The 20414-nt window shown below is 44.2% G+C and overlaps 1 protein-coding gene across 1 annotated transcript in view; it reads left to right on the forward strand.

Moving 5' to 3' along the window:
• Positions 1-20414, forward strand: part of CRISPLD1 (cysteine rich secretory protein LCCL domain containing 1) — a 280007-nt gene that overhangs the window by 142228 nt on the left and 117365 nt on the right. The window contains exons 8-10 of the mRNA XM_086965901.1: positions 9757-9817; positions 9921-9987; positions 10438-10568. Coding sequence (XP_086822027.1) covers positions 9757-9817; positions 9921-9987; positions 10438-10568 — 259 coding nt within the window. The remainder of the gene's footprint in view (positions 1-9756; positions 9818-9920; positions 9988-10437; positions 10569-20414) is intronic.

Raw genomic sequence — 20414 nt, forward strand, 5'->3', positions numbered from 1 at the left:
AAGTCGTGCACGCATTATTGAATGTGGGTCTGTCAAAGAGGTTTGGATTTCTGCTGACCCATTCCAAGGAAAGCAAACCTAATAATTTTGCCTGATGCACAAACCCACTTTGTTGCATGTAAAACTGAGGTGAAATATTCGAGTTCTCGGTCTTGCAATTGGAAAATGTCTTCATCCAGTGAATTCTTTGAAATGTGCATAAATAATGTGCCTGAAATGGGCTTTACAATTAGAGAGCATTGCGGAAATAATTCTCCGTATTGCTATCCTTAAAAGGTAAACGGAATGAGGTAAAAAAAAAGAGGGAAAAACATTGTTCAGAACCACAGACCTGACCAGTTTGAGCCCCTCGTTTCAATGAAATCGGCGAAAAATCAGAGCTCAATCACTAACACCTTGACTAGTATCTGGCGGGACAAGAGTTCAGTGCTTTTCAGAAACAGTATTATCGTGAAGACTGACTTGGCAAGCACAAAAAAGTGGAGAAATACGTTCACAAGAGTGGTGTGTGAGGTCAAGTGGTGTGAATACCAATCTTAAAATGAAGGTTGTCTCGGAAAGTGAAATGCCATGCACAAGTCGTATGGCTATTGCGGCTGTGTTTGCAGCACATATGGATAGCGCAGTATTTCCGTTCATGTGTTCACTTAATTGATTTTTCCAGTTGTAGTTTTATTGACTATTGACTTTGCTTCATTTTGGCTTTGTTTATATTTGCACGCTGATGAGAATGTATAGTGAGAGGTATGGTGAGTAATATATTCATTAGCTTATAATTTTGTTATGTTTATTTGGACTAGGGGCCATATGTATGAAACTTAGGTTTTGCGATTTTCAAATAGCGATTTTTAGAGAATCGCTATTTGAGAATTGCAAAATGCTATGTATGTAGGATTTGCAAATAATTTTGCAAATCCTACATATTTCTTAATTGCAAATAGCAAATTGCAATTTGCAATTAAGGAATACCGCCCCATTCATTCCTATGGGCCGAGAGGCCCATAGGAATGAATGGGAAGACATTCTCAATTTGAGATTCTCAATTAGAGAATCACAAATTGAGAATGCAATTTCAAAGGTGCCAGGGTGTCAAAAGGACACCCTGTTGCACCCCTGAAATGTGCATGTGTGCACATGTGGCACACATGCATGCACTAAGGGCATGTATGTGCGCCACATGGCACTTTGAAAAATGAAAAAAGTGCATTTTTCAAAGAAATCGCAAATTACCACCAACTTGAAGTTGGTGGTAATTTGCGATTCCTTAAGGCCAAATTGCACTTTTTCTGTGCTTCTTACATTGCATTTAAGGAATCACAATTTGCGATTCCTTAAATGCAATCGCAAAATAAGGAATCGCAAATGTGGCGATTCCTTATTTTGCGCGGCAGTTTTGCTTTCATACATACCACTCAGCCAAATTGCGATCGCAAATGCTGAAATTCTGCAAATTTCTGAGTTTGCGATCGCAATTTGGAATGATACATAGGGCCCAAAGTTCGAACTGTTTGCTCGATTGCTATCATGATGAGTTTATACTCTGCAAATATTTGCTGTGTGTGTCTTCATGATTAAAATATGGTCAATGTTCCCAGTCTTGTTCGATACAGGTTGTCAGTAAATACTTCTCAGTGAAATACACCAGCTTTAACGGCACTTAAACCTAGCCATTCACAGAAAAGGGGAGCCACATTCTATGATACACAGGCAATTATTTGGATAGCTCATGAAATGACACAGAAAGAGGTAAGACACCGCAAGAAACAACATACAAAAATAATTCTAAACTCAAACAACTTCATTTCTAGTCAGAAAGGTCTAAAAAATTTAATGAACCTACAAAACTAACAGAGCATACTGTTAATCACAAACATCGAATATTCACTAATTAATCAGAAATGGGTTATCCATTATGTATCTATTGTAAGCAAAGCCCTAAATTAAAAGATTATTGTACTGGGCCAGGATACTTTAAGGTGATAGAAAAATGGCCATGTAACTTTCTAAGTGTTGGATTGTTTTCTTTGATTAGACAAGGTTCAGGGCCAAGTTGTGCCTAAAGGAGATGTGTAAGAAATGGGATTCCTAGTTGGCTGATGTATGCACATAGGCCAGGAAGCAACCACCATTCTAGTTGGGGTAAGGTAGAAACGCAATGAGATAATCTGTGCTCCCCCTCTGGCAGCTTGGCACATAGCAGTCAATCTTATTTACAAAGGCAATGTGTAAAGTATTTGTGCAACAAACATACAATAATGCACAGACACACACACACACACACACTAACACAAAAAATACACCACCAAAAGACTCCACACAGGTTTAGAAAAATAGATAATATTTATCTGGGCAAACAAAAGACCAAAATGACAAAATCCCAATAAGTTGAAGTTGAGATATGAAAATTCAAAGAATAAACCAAAAATAGTGCTTAACGGCTACTAGCAGTCAAAAGGATAGTTGAGGGGCTCACAATTTGATATATGGATATATTCTCTCATCTTCAGGGAATGTCAATTGGTACTTGATGTATGTGACCATTTCTTTGTGTCCTGTGTAAATTCTGGTTCCCAGAGCAAAAGCTGCTGGCACAAAAGTTAGATAATTAAGTTGTCTCCCTTTAGGAACTGGTCTTCATGTTTTAGCAAGGTTGTGCACTCCATGCTTGTTGTTGGAGCTGATAGTGAATTTCAGATACAACCTGCACAGTCAATTAGACACAAACAGTAGACGGTGCTAAGCCCACCTGGGGCTGAGATATGACCATGAACAAGTGTATAGCTTTTACACATGTGACTCTTGGTGATTCCAATCTATATGGCCCTTTGGTCATTGATATCATTTGGATTTAAACCTCTGATATTCTTGCCAGCCATCAGAATTCCTCAGGTGTTTCTTTACTCCTGGACAGTTGAACGTCCCAAATTCCAGACTTACTTAAACAATATATGTAGTTGGTAGAACAGATTTTCACTCTGCCTTACTTTCATGATAGTACTGGGTGCACGTTGAATTAATTGGTGTAATTGATTCATGCTTCTTGCCTACCATAAACTCTTTTCACAAATTTAAAACCCAAATACCCACTGTCTAGACTGTTCCAGGGTCCTTTTCAGGAAACTAAAAAGGTCAGAATGTCATTAGCGAGTTCTATGAAGTCAAGTTGCCCAAATGCAATGGGCCTACAGCGTGTCGGGTAGGCAGGGTCCTCAGTGTACCAGGGCTCCATCACTGGAGCAGGACGCTGTTCGATTCAACTGGACTTTGAAATAGAGATATGGGTTAGATGCCCTGGACACCAACAACAAGGTCTACATGGAGAACCAAATTCGAGGGACCAGTATTTTGAAACATTCAGACAGTCAGTGCTTGGTAGGAATTAACAATTCCAGGGACACTCATTGGCTCAATTAGTGCCAACTGCTAGCTGAAATTTAGTGTGAGTGGGTAACAAAAAATTGGAGAGCTAATAAATGGAATATGAAATCTGTTCTTACCTTTCACAAATCATGAAGACCAGCTGAAGCAAACTAGTTTCTATCCTAAGTCCTGGTTTGAACATGAAAAACTACTGCACGACTCTGGGGCTCGGGTTAGGCAGATACCGGCTTCCCTATGATACTAATCAGTTTAGGGACAACACCAGGACACAATACGCTTGTAACCATTGCATGTGAATTTACAGCTCGTTAACCCCTTGGGTCGGAGTTTCTTCTTGGGATTATTCTGGCAAGCAGCTTTGCAAGCTACATGCAAGCTACCTGTGACTTTAGGATGCACAAGCTCCTCAATGAACCTGCCAGCCCGGCTTTAGTGATTTGTACTTTGCTTGTTTGTCACCCTGTTTTGTCAAAACAGTGCTGCAGAGTACAGCAGTAGATATCGTCTGTCTATTCTGAAGCTGAAAAAGCCCTCTTCATGGAATCCAGATACATAAAAAATACTGGCTTAATAAAGGAAGGAAGACAAGACAGCGCTGGCAGATTCTCATGTCTATAGTAGATGAAGGCAACTTTGAGGGAACTCAACTCCATCTCTCAAATCATATCTTCTATGTACACCATTCCCCTGGCACAGGGTTGTTTCCTGGTTCCACCTACACCATAGCTCAACTAGCATGAGCTACTACTTAGTATGCCCTCAATAGGAAATGTTTGTACGTCACATACAAGTTACTTTGCAGAGTTTTGCATGTGTGGGAAATTAATCTGGCTCCCCACAGGATGTGCAACTAAAGTGGTGGGTAGCCCTTAACTATCATTCATCTGCAAGCAACCACAAGTCACTCCTCAGCCTGATCAGCTGGAAGAGAAGCCAGTCTTCCCTATAGAGTACAAAAATTGATTGTCCTCATTGAGCATCAAACACCTCCCGTGGGCTCACTCTTGGTTGAGGCCCACTGCGACATTACTTAAATCGCATAGGGATAGATAATTAGAACGGGGAGGGTAGCACATTGTTTTTCATCATCGGTCTTATGTTCCTTTGCCTCCAGCATATATCTATAATTTATTTCATAATGAATTTACTCCCTCAACCAAGCAAACTCCCCTAAACATTGAGAAAATGACTGTACTCTCTTCAGGTCAGAGAGTTGAGGCACTGTGCTACAGTGCAGCCGATAGAACATCTTGCATTGAGATGATCCAAACTTTTTCCTCTTGGCAAAAAAAAACCTCACTCTCCGAGTTGAGGGAGGGCGAGAGATCTGTAATTCCATTGCAACTAGCACAAACAAAAAATGAGCATAAATATTGGATTGGAAAAGTACCACTTTATGCTTTGGATTTTTTATCTCAAAGTCCTTTTTGAATGCAGAGTTTATCTCAAGATTCCTAGTTGCTAGGACACCCCCGCGCCGCACGGCCACCAGCTGCTGCGTGCGTCTCCCTGCCCGTGTGCCCCACTGCCTCGCTGCTGTCTCGTGACCACGCCCCCTGCCTCAGAGCGGCGTGGTCCGTGCTCGCTCGTCCTGCCTGTTGTTTTTGCCGTCCTGTTTGTAATTGCTGTATTTTTGCCCATCTGTATGGCCTGTATTCTCTGTCCGTTTTGTAATTTGTAATCTCCTTCCTGTGTAGCCTTTTGTTCTGACCCCCGTCCTCCCTCCCCGCTTCCCGCCACCGCCAATAACCCCGCCCCTTTTTCTTCTGTACCCTCCCCGCTCCCGCCTCCCAGCTGCTCCGCCCCCCGCGCACTTCGCCATATATGGCGACCGTGCGAACGCGCAGCGGTCACGCGCAGCGGGCGCGCCGATTGTGCGCCGAAGGCGCGCCAAAGGTAAGCCCTTCTACGCCCGTCCGCGCCTGGACCGCGCCCAGTGCCAGGACCCCTGGCCCACGAGGACCCCGACCGACCCGCCTGACGTACACCGCCGCCACCCTCATCGCACTCAACACCGGCCGAATCCCTGGATGCTACCGAGCCACCCCACGACGCACCCACGGACCCTTCAGCTGCCACGCCTGCAAGTTCACCTGCATCCGGACCTGCCTCGCACCAGCACCCAAGACGAACACCAGCAGCACCCACCTCAAGTGCATCCTGCTCAACACCCGCTCCGTCCACAGACACGCCATCGAACTCTGGAACCTCCTCGACACCACAGCTCCTGACGTTGCCTTCCTCACGGAGACCTGGATGAACGCCTCTTCAGCTCCCGACATCGCCATCGCCGTCCCAGAGGGCTACAAGATCACCCGGAGGGATCGCACCGCCAACCAGATGGGAGGAGGCATCGCCATCATCCACAGGAACACCATCCGTCTCACGACCAGCACCGACAACACCCTGACCACCGCCGAACACCTGCATTTCCAGATCCACACCGACCCGAAGACCACCCTCAGAGGCACCCTGATCTACCGACCTCCGGGACCACGCACCCAATTCAGCGAGGACATCGCCGACTTCGTCAGCCCACATGCCCTCCCCTCCGCCGACTACATCCTCCTGGGGGACCTCAACTTCCACCTGGAGAACAACAACGACCGCAACACCAGCACCCTGCTCGACAACCTCGCCAATCTTGGACTCAAGCAGCTGGTGTCCACCCCCACCCACCTCGCCGGACACACACTCGACGCAGTCTTCTCATCCAGCACAGACATCGCCTTCAGCCACGCCACAGAGCTTCAATGGACGGACCACAGCTGCGTCCACTTCACCTTCAAAAGAACAACGACCCACCACCACCAACAACAGACCACCCGCAGAAGCTGGAACAAGATCACAGCCGACCAACTCGCCACCTCCCTGAGCCAGCACCCTCCGGCCAGCTCAGCGAACCCCAGCCAAGCCGCCGAAAACCTCACGAAGTGGATCAGCAACTGCGCGGACGAGCTCGCCCCGCTGAGGACCCCGCCTAGCAGACCCGGCAGCAAGAAAGCCCCATGGTTCACCGACGAACTCAAGAGCTCCAAGAAGAACTGCCGAGCCCTCGAGAAAGTCTGGAGAAGGGAACCAACACCAGACAACATGACCACCTTCAAGATTGCCACCCGGAAGCACCACCAGCTGACCCGCGCTGCCAAGAAAACTGCATTCAAGGACCGGCTAGACAACAACGCACACAACTGCAAGGAACTCTTCAACATCGTGAAAGAGCTATCCAACCCCAACGCCGGAAACAACGACATCACCCCATCGCAAGACCTCTGCAACTCCCTCGCCTCTTACTTCCACAACAAGATCGCGGACATACACAACAGCTTCAACAACCAACGAACGCACACCACGACCGAACAACCACCCCCCACCACCACCCTCCACGCCTGGACTCTGATCAGCACCGAAGACACCATCCGCACGATGAACTCCATCCACTCCGGATCTCCGACCGACCCCTGCCCTCACCACGTCTTCAACAAGGCCGACGCTGTCATCGCACCCCACCTGCGAGACATCATCAACACATCCTTCGACACCGCCACCTTCCCTGAGAGCTGGAAGCACGCCGAACTCAGCGCTCTACTCAAGAAACCCACAGCGGACCCCACCGAACTCAAGAATTACCGCCCCATCTCGCTCCTCCCGTTCCCAGCCAAAGTCATCGAGAAGACCGTCAACAAGCAGCTGGCCGCCTTCCTGGAGACGAATGGATCCCTCGACCCCTCACAGTCTGGCTTCCGTGCCAACCACAGCACCGAGACCGCCCTCATCGCCGCCACCGATGACATCCGAGCCCTGATGGACAACGGAGAAACCGCGGCCCTCATCCTCCTAGACCTCTCCGCAGCATTCAACACCGTCTGCCACCGCACCCTAGTACAGCGCCTCAGCAACGTCGGTATCCAGGATAAGGCTCTGGAATGGATCATCTCCTTCCTCGACGGAAGAACACAGAGAGTCCGCCTACCACCGTGCAAATCAGAGGCCACCGAAGTCATCTGCGGCGTCCCTCAAGGATCCTCGCTGAGCCCCACCCTCTTCAACGTCTACATGAGCCCCCTCGCGGCCATCGCACGCCAACACAACCTCAGCATAATCTCCTGCGCCGACGACACCCAGCTGATCCTCTCCCTGACCAACGACCCCGCCAGAGCCAACCTGCACGAAGGGATGAAAGAGGTAGCCGAGTGGATGACGACCAGCCGCCTGAAACTGAACTCAGACAAGACGGAGGTCCTCATCCTGGGCTCTTCACCCTCCGCCTGGGACGACTCCTGGTGGCCTCCCGCCCTCGGCCCCGCACCCAAACCGACAGACCACGCACGAAACCTGGGCTTCATCCTGGACTCCTCCCTCTCCATGACCAGGCAAGTCAACAACGTCTCCTCGGCGTGCTTCAACATCCTACGCATGCTACGGAAGATCTTCCGGTGGATCCCCACCGAGACCAGGAAGACTGTCACCCAGGCCCTCGTCACTAGTCGACTGGACTACGGCAACGCCCTCTACGCCGGCACCACCGCCAAGCTTCAGAAGAGACTCCAGCGGATCCAGAATGCCTCAGCCAGACTCATCCTCGACATCCCACGAACCAGCCACATCTCCGGACATCTGAGAGACCTGCACTGGCTCCCCGTCAACAAAAGAATCACCTTCCGCCTCCTCACCCACGCACACAAAGCCCTACACGACCAAGGACCGAGCTACCTCAACAACCGAATCAACTTCTATGCTCCCAAACGCCACCTCCGATCGGCCAACCACGCCCTCGCCGCCGTCCCCCGCATCCGAAGAGCGGCTTCAGGAGGAAGATCCTTCTCCTACCTGGCCGCCAAGACCTGGAACGCCCTCCCGACCGACCTGCGCCTGACCCAAGACCACCTCTCCTTCAGGAAGAAGCTGAAGACCTGGCTGTTCGAGCAGTAGCGGCACCCCCTCCCCCGCGCCTTGAGACCCTACGGGTAAGTAGTGCGCTCTATAAATGCCATTGATTGATTGATTGATTGATCTTCACTAATTGAGAATACTTTTCAGGTGGTGATACTGTTGATGGAAAGTCCGTTTTATAGGATATGTGGTGTGGTGCGTGTCAAATGCCTTGAGGCATTCGCAATTAAGGTTACCATTTTTTAATTCACAATGACATATAAAACCTACGTCCTAATAAAGAGTACTATATTAATGCAACATTACATGCTTTAGCACAAGGCACAATTACCATTTGCCTGTTTTTGTAAACTCTGTAAAATGTGATTGTCTCTATGATGTCTTCGCTCCCTCATTTATGCCTGTGTAAATTTGATTAAACCCATAAATCACTTAGGAAAATGTATGGTTTTAAAATATTCAATGGTTTACAGTCTTTGTCTTGACTGTCATCAGTTTTCTTCCATCTTTCTCCTAATTTCTCTCATAGAGTTGGAGGCAGTCCTACAGGTGAAGGTAATGTGTACAGTGGTAACTCAAGTTCCCTTTGCGCTGGTTTTACCTCCCTTTTCTGTCCCAACATTTCAAGTAGTCTTACCACGGCCTTGTGACACCGGCTTCATGACTGATGCTTTTGTATGTATCTCCATGACAAGATACTCCTGATTGTATGAGTCTGGCAGACCCAATCTGATTTCTTGACCAAGATACCCGATTTATGATTCTCCTGACAAGTGTCCCACATCATTTTTGCGTATTGTTCACCAAACGTTGGGTGATTAAAAGTAGTGCAACAATGGGTGAATTTCAATGTGGCTGACTATCACTCCTCCATGACTAGGCCATGACACTCCTAAAAGATGAAGGCAGCGGATTCTAGATATGAGCTGCAGCTCTTTTTACGTGAGCCGTAGTAGTAGGAATACCTACTGGCTCTCCCTTATAAATGAGTGTAGTATATCATGCTTGGACATACAGCTGCCACCAGTCTCATTTGTAGTGTGCTTGAGAGTATTTGGATAGAAATGAGGTTGGGTGCCTAGGCTGGCGACCACAACCCCTCCCCATGCATTATTTGCATCCCGCCCCAAAGGTAGGATAGTGATAGTCTGGACTGCTGTCTCCCCTGTGATTCCCCCTTCCTCTATAATTCAATCAAGAATAGAACTGCTTGGACATAATTTAAATTTATGAAAGGAGCACTTGCTCATTTGCATGTTCAACACTTCACTCCCCCTTTTAAATAAGCCGTTCAACCTCTCTACGCCCTGAAAATCAAAACCTAACGAGGCGGTACTTGGCTACTTGAGTTGGCAGGAAGTATATGCTCTATTTGCACTTCAGTAAAAAAATGGCCCGGGGAACTGTCCTGACAGCTTGTATTGAAAATGCTTATTTTAACATCAACATACATAAAGTTAATTTAATGCTTGCTTTTTTCAGCTCAGATTGTCTCATGTGAGATACGACTGAGAGACCAGTGCAAAGGAACAACATGTAACAGGTAAAAGCTCTATTTCTCCACTCTTTATTTAAACTTGCCCAGAATTAAGAAGTATCTCATATTTTCTAATGCGGTTCTCACGATAATTTCGTTTCCTTTCTAGATACGAGTGTCCAGCTGGCTGCCTGGACAGCAGAGCCAAGGTTATTGGCAGTGTACATTTTGAAATGGTAAATTATTTTTTCATGATTAGACTCTGATTTAAGTAATAGCCTTACGATGTTTCATTAATATTGAAGTATTTCAAAGATATATGCTACCATGAGATGTCCTTGGAGTGGAAATCCATGGTTAGTATCCTGTCTCCAAGCCAATAGAGCAAATTCAGAGCCTGCTTCTTCAGCGGCCTGCTGATCACTTTGTGATCATGGAGTCAATACGAGTCCTTGGTTGTTTAACACTAGGGATGCTGGAGATGCTTGTGGTGCATTTCGATGTGCACATATGTGTTTGAAATGAAGGTTCCATTTCATGAAATGATACACCTAAGCTGCACAGTGCCTTTGTATCCGGATTGCGTTCTTCTAGGTCACTGTGTCTATCTACTTCAGCAGATTGTCACGTGAAGGTGCTGACTATCGGCCGTGGCCTAATATTATTTATCTTCTGTTTTCATTCAGCAATCCAGCATTTGCAGAGCTGCGATCCATCATGGCATTCTGGACAATGATGGCGGATGGGTAGACGTCACTAGGCAAGGAAAGACAAATTACTTTATCAAATCATTTAGAAATGGAATACAGTCAATTGGGTAAGTGTATTTGAATATAATTAATATGGTTAGTTTTTCTGAAAGTTATTTACTGTAGAAGTCTTATATTATATTATATTTGTTAATCTGTGAAAACTGATTGACTCTGCAGTTGTGCTGTATTTTGATGATACACATTTTATTTTGATAATAGTCCCGTTTTCGCCATTAATTAATAATGGAGCAATTAAAAATGTGTATATACGACCAGGATAACTGGAAGAGTATATCGTGTTTATTTTGCTCAGAAGACTTCTACAGCAACAGAGACCTCTCGTGAATGTCTGTGCTGATAAGGCGATCTCCCTATTACTAGATCGACTGTGAAGGGTCTAGAACCCACTCTGTTACCACCTATGTGCTGCAATTCCGATTATTCTCCACGTTGGGTATCCTGGCTAGTATTCTCTCTAATGTACCATACACATTATAGAATTCAGAGCCTTCTTATCAAGTTAGACCATGTAATACTACAACGTGGTCTGAAAATAGTGGTCCACTCCATGTTTTTTTTATTTAAAAATATAGACATAGAACCTTAAATGTAAAAGGGTATTTCCTATTCTGCGTCTTTGGAGAAATGTATACTTGAGCATCATAGACTGTAAATTTATACGCCTTGTAACTCTATGTAAGTCACTTTTGTCCTTCACTGTAAAGAGAGGAGTATGAAGTCATGTTTAGACCGCAAGTATGTCCAACCAAGTAACCCGTGTGAAATAAGAGTTGACCGTTTCTGAGGAATTCCAATGACAAGATGCTTTATGTTTATTGGATAGTGTTGGGTATGACAATCTTTTGTGTGGTATTCCCCCAGATTTTTGCCTTCTTTAACTGAACCCATTTTTTTTGGCCATAGGACTCTGCCCACTTTACTCCTCCTAGCCAGTGGAAAAAGTGCTTGCCATTTCCCCTTTAAACATGGTAAAATATTGTCATTCACCTAAGTGGCACATTTAATTCACTTTTAAGTCAATGTGCTACATGTTTGCAGGGCCTGTAAACTAAATGCTACTCGTGACCTGCAGTACTCATTGTGTCAACCACCAAACATGTTTGCCAGGCCTAAGCTTTCCTTTTTCAATATTTATGTCATCCCTCAGCCAGGCCCGAAGTGCCCATTGGGCAGAGGCATGGAATTTAAAAAGTAGAATATGTATATTTAAAGTTTTACTTGTGTCGACATTAAAAAATCCACAAAGTCATTTTTCACTGTTGCAATGCTGGCCCTTCAATAGGAAGACACTGGTTTATATAATAATAATTTATAATGCAGAATTTCAGTTAGAGCAGCTAGAACCATGATTCACAGACTCACTGTAATAATACTTTTTTTACTAATAGTAATTTTATATTACTATTTTAGAAGTAACACTTTTCGAAACATGTCATTCCTCTGCATAAGCAAAATGTGCTTTTCTGCTAGTGTCAAGTATCACCTGACCTAAATGGCTTTCCTGTATTTTTATGTTTATTGCCCACAGATGGTCTACAAAAGGTTTGGTTGTGGAGAGGTGTTTTTCTTGGTTGAGCAGGATAGCTTGGGTGGTTGTGCTTGGCCCCTTACTGAGCTTCAGATGATGCCCACCATGTCACTGGCAGATGCAGCTTACACCTAGGCCTGCCTCAGTTTGTCTTCCTATTCAGCTTAGAATAAACCAGTGGGATCGGTGAGCTACCCTAGAATTGGTTTGGAGTTTGCCAAAAGGGAGTGTTGTCCATTATGGTTGCAATACTTCAGGGTGGTCACGGGGAGCTCTGATAAGGGAAGAATCATTCTGCTGTACTAAATTTAGATAGAAAAAACAAACAAGAAGTGTTGCAGAACTGAGATGCGTTACCCTGGCAACCGTATCCCAAAAAGTTGGTGAGTGCCCAGGAGTTACACCTTCCTAGAAGCTTGCACTGGGCAAAAACGTGGCATCCCTGTGTATCGATCAGAACACTCCTGGACCTTTGAAGATCAGAAGTATTGCCCTGAATTACTGAATGAAGACTGACCAGTCCGAACTGGACTCGACCCTGGACCCTGCTGATAACCTCTGTTGGAGTGAGTCCTAACCTCCAGAGTTGCCTTAGCTAATGTTATAGTGTACTCGTCCTGCACACTCTGAAAGAGCTCGAACATAAAACGCTTTGCTAACTTTCTTCTTGAAAGACCAAGGTCACTGTAGAAGCCGTTGATGTCAAATCACCAGTTAGTCTCTGCTTGTGGTTTGCCCTACTGAAGGAGATCTGACTTGCGAACCCAGAAGGCTTCACTGCGACCAAAGTTGATTGACGTTGAGGCCATCCTGGGCATGGACATCACCTGTAGGCCCTTTCCCACCTTTGTTGTAGACTTCAACAGAGCCCATTCTTTACCAGCCCTCTGTCATTGAGCCTCGCTTTAGATCCATGTTGCAGCTTGCCCTGCGAAAGACCTGGCGATGGCCACTCTTTCTCCTGAGGAGTTTATAAGTCATGTTAGACTTAGAATCCTTATCATGGTTTCCTCCTTAACCTTTGCCTTCAGACCTCCGTTTTTTGCTGACTTCATTTTTGCTGCCCTTAGTATTCTGCACACTTTACCACTGCTAACCAGTGCTAAAGTGCATGCTCTCTCTTTTCTCTAAACATGGTAATACTGGCTCATACCCATTTGGCATATTTAATTTGCTTATTATGAGTTCTTAGAAGAGTGATACTATAAGTGCCCAGGGCCTGTAAATTATATGCTACTAGTGGGCCCGCAGCAATGATTGTCACCCACTTTATAGCCATTTAAACATGTGTGCTGCTTAGTGTGCCATTTTTTTGCGAGGCCCAAACCTTCCTTTTTAGGTCTCACCTAGGCAGCGCGCAAGCGCTGCTCAGGGAAAAGACCTTTAGGAATTGGTCTGCACTTTTCAGCAGCTCGTGCACCCCAGGCATCCACCTTGCGGGTGCAAGCAGTGGTGCGCAGTGTGCTATCGGACAATTTGCAGTTGCTTTTACTTTTACAGCCGTGTGGCCACGCTTTTTTTTTCTTTTGTCAGAGGGCAGAGCGAGCTTTGTTGCATGAGAGCTGGAACTCCTGGATAATCGGAGTGTTATGTGGCGTGTATTCTCCATTTTGCGTGTTCGGCTTCAATTGACCATGCACTCCAGTTTATACCTTTCTGCAAATTCCCTGTTCATAATGCATTTTCATTTGAATTTTCATTAAGTTTAGAACGGCCATGGGGTATAACTGCATGTTTGATAAAACCCAGGGACTTACTATGACAATACCCTCTCTCATGCTTCCCTGACTACAATGTATTTTAGTTTCTGTTTACAGTGGGTCTCCGTTTCTAACTGCATCATGACACGCTCACCCTCTTCCACTACATTAAGGGATTTTATTTTATACTTGCCATAACGTTTACAGCAACCTATTTTTATGAAGATAATGTAGATTGTTTTTAGAGTTGTGTGTTTTAAATTTTCTCCCGCAAAGGGATGTTAGTGCACCATGACAGCAATAGCTATCAAATTTATAATGTGATAAAATATATTGCTAATGCAGGCAATATATATTTGCTCTACAACAGCTCTCACCTTTATATTTTTTGTGTTTATGGTGCCATAACAGCAACGCACTTCCCCAAACCATCTCTGTCAAGCTGCCCCGCTTTCACAACAGAAAAGGAATGGGTTTTATTTTTGTTGTAACTTTTACAGCAACCTATTTACATAAAAATGATCACTATAATCATTTTAGGGGTGTTTGTGTGATATATTTTCACCCTCAGCTCGACATTAGTGCAGCATGACATACTAAATGTATAAGATTTAGAATGTGATAAAAACATAATGGAAATACAGGTGAAATACATTTGCTCTATAGGAGCACTCCTTTTCTATTTTTGTGGTTCTGCTACCATAACAGAAAAATACTTCCCCAGGCTAAAAGTAATTTTTAAAGTTTGATTTGCTCTATGTGCTGACTGTTTACCTATTCTAGGGCTTAATTGCACCATCACAATGCACAGCAGCAAATATGTCTGTTAGGAGTCGATAAGGGAGTAACGCTTTCTCACTTCCCCCACTGTAAGACATTATGTTTAGAGACATACAGTGTAGCAACAATGATTTAAAAATATAATCATGTACTTATGGATGGTCCGTCAGGTAGGCAAAACAGATAACTGCATACTTAAGCCATTATTTGTTTTGTTTTGCAAAACATCCCCTCAAGCAGTGAATTTGGCATCCCATCAGACCGCCTCTCATCATTATCTGCATCAACATCTTTTGTCAATCTGGGATCAGCACCAATACACTAAACAATACGAGCTTTTAACCACATGCGGTTACACTTTACTCTCCCGTGAGAAATCCCAGTCAGTGGTCTAATTTCTTTCTCTGCTTCTTTTACTGTAAGATTGGAAATAGGAACACTTTACAATTAAAAGAATACAAAGAAAAATAACCATTGCAAAATGTTGTTTTTTCTTCCAATTTTCAGTTGTGAACACTAAAACAGTTGCCGACTACAAAAAAAATCCTAGTTGTTTGGTGTATTTCATAGGAACATTTGTGTTGGGTACTTGTCTTTGGCACACTTTCTAGGTGCAGTTTTACCTGCAAAACGACTCTAAAATTCAACAAAGTGTAAAATATGTTGCCAATGTATCTACAATATTTTTAGCCGATTGAGCACGCGTTTTCATTGTATTTAACGGGCTTAGTTCTGTTTAGCAATGCAATGCTGGTAAATAGATTAATCACACGTGGAGCACATCTTTTGTGCAAGCCACTCCCTTTATATTTTTTGTGGTTTTGAAGGCATTAGAACAACACACTTCCCTGAACCATCTTTTACTGACCCCCTTCCACAACAGTAAAGGAATTTGTTTTATATTTGCTGTAACTTTTGCAGCAATCTATTTCCATGAACATAACGGATAAGATTTTTTTAGGGGTGTTTAATGCATTTGAGTTTGTAGTGTGCTTGACTTTTGCTTTGACCCTGGTTCTTCCTGCATCATGATATGCTCTTCCAACTGTAATGGATTTGAAGTTTTTTTGCAGTGAGTTTTAGAGCAAACTACTTTTATCTTTTGTTTGACCTGTAAGTTTTCACATCGCTTCCATTCATAAATGTATCCAAATTCACCCACAAATTACTTTTTATGTGGTCTTTGTGTTATGTTTTCATCAGAAACAGAGTCCAAGTGCACCAGAATCTAAGGCATTTTGTTTTGTGTTTCTGTAAAGTTTGGATCGCAGCCGGGGTCTTAGTGTAAAACACACTCTCATACTTCCCTAACTGTAATAAATTATCTTTTCCATTTGCAATGGATCTCCATGTGTAATTGCAATAAGACACACTCTCCTGCTTCACTGACCATAATGGATTTGGATTTATATTTGTGGTAAGTTTGACAGCCACCTATTTCCACAAACATAATGGATTCATTTATTTTCTGCGTGCGTGCGATAAATCATCACCCGCTCCAGGCTGTTAGTGCGCCATAACACACTACACCTTAATGTTTGAAATACCTTTAACAGCAATATATTTCCCTGATCATAATGAAATATTTTATAGGTGTGTTGCAATACATTCTCATCCACTCCATGATGTAAGTGAACCATAACATTTTACATATATCCAATTTTAAGTGCTATAAAATATGTTGGAAATCCAGGTACATTACATTTGCCCTTTTGCAGCGCTGACTTTTTAGGTCAAGCCTAAACAGCACATGCACTGCTCTGTGAGTCTTGCTGTATTGAGGTAGGGACTTAAAGCTCCGCCCAATCTCCGCCCACCTTTTTCATTGGCTAGTATCCTTGTCCACTGTAAACTGTGACTGTTCATAGGTAAATAGGCTTAGTAGTCCCGCCTTAGTACCACTTTGTCTCAGTTTGTAACCTCCCATTGCGACACCCTCTTTTACGTGTGTGGTTGCTTGGTGGGCTATAATTACAGCCTCGGAGTACTATTTTCTCAAATAGCTTTGTCCTGCCTGCTGTTGCAGGCAGCACATGCTCTCTCCTAATGCTTTTTTAAACTTTTATAGCTCGCGTTTGCAATGCAATGGGTCTCGCAGTTGTGAGTTTAAGCTAGCGGTATTGTAAATGACGATGCCTTTTATTGATCGGTTTTAAAAACAACACATATGTTTGTTAATACATATAAGTCACCCTTAAAGAAGGCCCTTGACAGCCAAAGGGCAGGGTGCAGTGTATTTAAAAGTTGGTACATGTACTTTTGACTTTTACATGTCCTGGTAGTGAAAAAGTCCTACATTTGTTTTTCATTACTTGAAGGTCTATATCGCCCATAGGATAGCATTGGAGTTGGCATATTTAAAATTTCACAGCGTTCATTATAAGAGTCCGAGAATAGAGCAGAATAAATCCAGTCAAAGTCCTGAGGAGAACCCCAAGAATGACAATGGTGTACAAAACGCTTCTGCACCTTTAGACATCTTGGGAAACACAAGCTCACCATTAGCATCATGTAGGGGAATGATTAAGAACTCTGAACTCTAGGGACAAAGATATCAGTTCCCATGAGTTAATAGCAGCATAATAGATAAATCCTTGACAAAAAAAATTATGGCAACTGCTGCTAGATTATGCAAATAGCCGACTGGTTCATTTCTGTGATCCATTCCTGTGATCAAGTTGATATATGGATTGCTATTTTTTATGTTTCATCATTTGTCTGAAGTTTGGTTATTATTGTCATTCAGAAAGTTTGTCATAACTGCTGTTGATTCGCAACACCACAAATGTGTATGTATGTATTGAAACAAATGAGTGTGGTCTCCCTTCCTTTCTCTGAAAAAAAGAGAATGGTAAATTATTGAAAATGTAAAAAGCTAAGGGCAATTAACACAAAAGCCAGAACATTTTAAATTAGTCTTAGTCTGTATAAGTGGAGAACATCACAAAAAGAGAGAGCTAGAATAATCCTTTCATTTAGCACAATATGGCTCAATCTAGTTGCCAATAAAGGCCCTAACCCCTCTAAACATGTTAGCACTTTTAGAAAGTTTGTATTTTCTTGTCTTAGTCATTTGGTGCATGCAGACTGTCTCTGGTTATATGACTGGGAATAGTTGGCAGTTGGGCTTTGTATATTCCTTCTCGACAGCCACACAATGGGAGCTTAGGAGCATCCTTACAGGATGGGAGGGAGGAGCTGGACCCAGTCTCACTTACACCTGAATAGACTGTGTTCTGTCTCCACACAAAGGGTACCCCCTATAGTAGGTTTGGAGCAAGGGAAGGAAAGGCAGGGCATCTGCACACTTCAAAGGCATGCCTCTAGTAGCTTCTCCCCACTTCAAAGGCAAAACTGTACATAAAAGAAGAGCCTCAGATGCCACCACTTCAGTACAGTTCTGAACCTGTGAATACTCTGTCAGGAAGAAGGAGTGTTGTGCTGCTGAAGGACTAACTCCCGTCACCCCTATCGGCTTGAGACCCTTACAGGTGAGTAGTCACGCTTAACAAATGATTGCTTGATTGATTGATACCAGTCTGCTAGATTTCTGGTTTGCTGTGCTGACCTGGTTCCCTCTTGCCTGAATGAGTAGCACTGGACCTGCATTTCTTGAACCCACAACCCAGCGGGCTAGTTGGCTGGCCTTCTGATCTGAAGCCTCAGGGACATAACCGGCTTCCAATAACTTTGCTTCTATATCTGGACTATGCCATCCATGAGTCTACCCCGGCAAGTGGTGCCACCCCAGTCCTGGACCCTTGGAAGTGGGCCAATGATGCTTGCGGAACAGATGCATCTCCTCTTCTGAGCGGTGCATCCCAGAGCAAACCAATGCATCTTGTCAGCTGAGTGGCACATCTTCGAGCAGAACTGACGCCTCACCGCTGGTGGCTTAGTGAACTAATATGCCTGCTGTAGGGGCTGTGTTTGACCTTTTGGTCACAGGTTCAAATCCCGGCAGGTCCACTCAGACTTTCATCTTTCTGAGGTTGATAAAATGAGTACCATTGAGTCGAGTAACAAAGAACATATGTTATTTAGCGCCAAGATACCCTTCTGGGTGAATGTACTCTTTACAAATGTTATGGTAGGATTGGACCCATCTTAAAGCCTTGCATTGCCCCTGCAGTCTTCATAACCAACGCATCACCAACAGCGCGACGTATCACCAGTCCAAACCCTCCCATTTGTACTCGATGAGTGTATGGGTTCCGCCCTGGATACTTTACTATGGCCCAGTCTTTAAACCTCTACTCCATCATAGGGAAGTACACCATGGCTCGCTCTGGTTCCGTCTACATGGCCTTCATGGACCTCTCATCCACCTTTGATTGTGTTAATCCGGGAAGGCTGTGGTGGACCATGGAGGCCATGGGGGTGGAGCGCGCCCTGGTTGACTTCTTGAGGGACCTTCACAGAGACACTAAGGCCAACTTTAGATATTCCAATGACCTGAAGGTATCTAGGAACTTTGACATCGAAAGGGGGTCAGGCAGGGGAGCACACTAGCCCCCTTCCTTTTTAATCTATACATTAATGATTTGGAAGGTTCCTTGATAGAAACTGGGGCCGATTTTCTGTATGTGGGTAAGCGAGGACTGCCCGTCTTCCTTTATGCGGACGACGCAGTCCTCTTGGCACGAACCCCCAAAGGGCTCCAAACTCTACTTGATGCTTTTCATGGTTTTATGGACAAGCGTGACCTGTCCATAAAATAACACTAAATCATACGTGATGCACGTAGGGCCACGTCCTAAAAGAGAGCATTCTTTTGTGGTGAACGGAGTGAGGGTGCCGAATTCCGTAACATTCTCCTATCTGGGTGTCCTGCTAGATCATCCGCTTAACTGGGCTGCACTTTTAAACAAAATAAAGGGTCCGGTAACCTGGGCAGATGAGGTACTTTTTGGCTTTGCTGTCAAAATGGGTAATTGACCAGTGGCAGCGATGCTGAAAATGTATCGGGCAAAGTGTATATCCATGGCAAGCTATGGTAGCGATCTATAGGGATATTGTAGGCTTGAGGGTCTTCAGGTGACGGAAAACAACTTTCTAAAACAACTATTGAGCGTCCCAAAGGGGACCGCGAATCTGTCCACGAAGAAACCGGCTTGCCCTATTTAAGTGATATTTTGGCCTTACGTCCGCTTACTTTTTGGTTGCAATGCTGACTCAACAAGCACTTAATCCTTACCCATAATATCCGTAGAGAGGCACTGAGTCTTGACCATATGATAAATATTCCCTGGTTCAAATATTTAAAAACCCGTTTTTATGAGTTGGGAAGCTTCGACTTGTTTCTAAATCCTGAAGGTATTAATAGATTGGACGTTGCGCTCGTAAAGCATTCCTTCACACAAATTAGGAAAATGGAAAGAGAAGAAAAAGAACTGTTGAAACCTAGTGTGAGGACACATTTGATACTCACATCCACCCTAGATTTAGAGCCGTGTCTATTGTGGCCGTTGCCTGCATATGAGCGATTTCTATTAATACGGTTTAGATTAAACCTTTTTCACTTCTTATTGGCAGTTCCAAGAGGCAGTCATAAAGGGAGCGTGTTGGCATCCTGTGGCTGCGACTCTAAGTCTCCACAGGACCTGCTTCACTTTATGTTTTTCTGTAAATATTATGAAATGCCCAGGAATATCTATCTGAAATCTTTGTTAAAAAAGTTACATTTTGTGCAAGTACGTCCCGCTCTGTTTTATTTGCAACTGCTTAAACCTGACTGTATCCCGTTTGTAGCCGGTTTCCTAAAATGTGCAATGAACTACAGGAAATGTTTGCATTTTTAAAATGATTGTGTTTTAACGGTTTTTATTAATGGTCATTATAGCTTCCTCCTCTTTTCGTATTACTGCCGCCTCTAAATCGTT

The sequence above is a fragment of the Lissotriton vulgaris genome, chromosome 4_1 (assembly GCF_964263255.1).
Source record: "Lissotriton vulgaris chromosome 4_1, aLisVul1.2, whole genome shotgun sequence".
NCBI lineage: Eukaryota > Metazoa > Chordata > Amphibia > Caudata > Salamandridae > Lissotriton > Lissotriton vulgaris.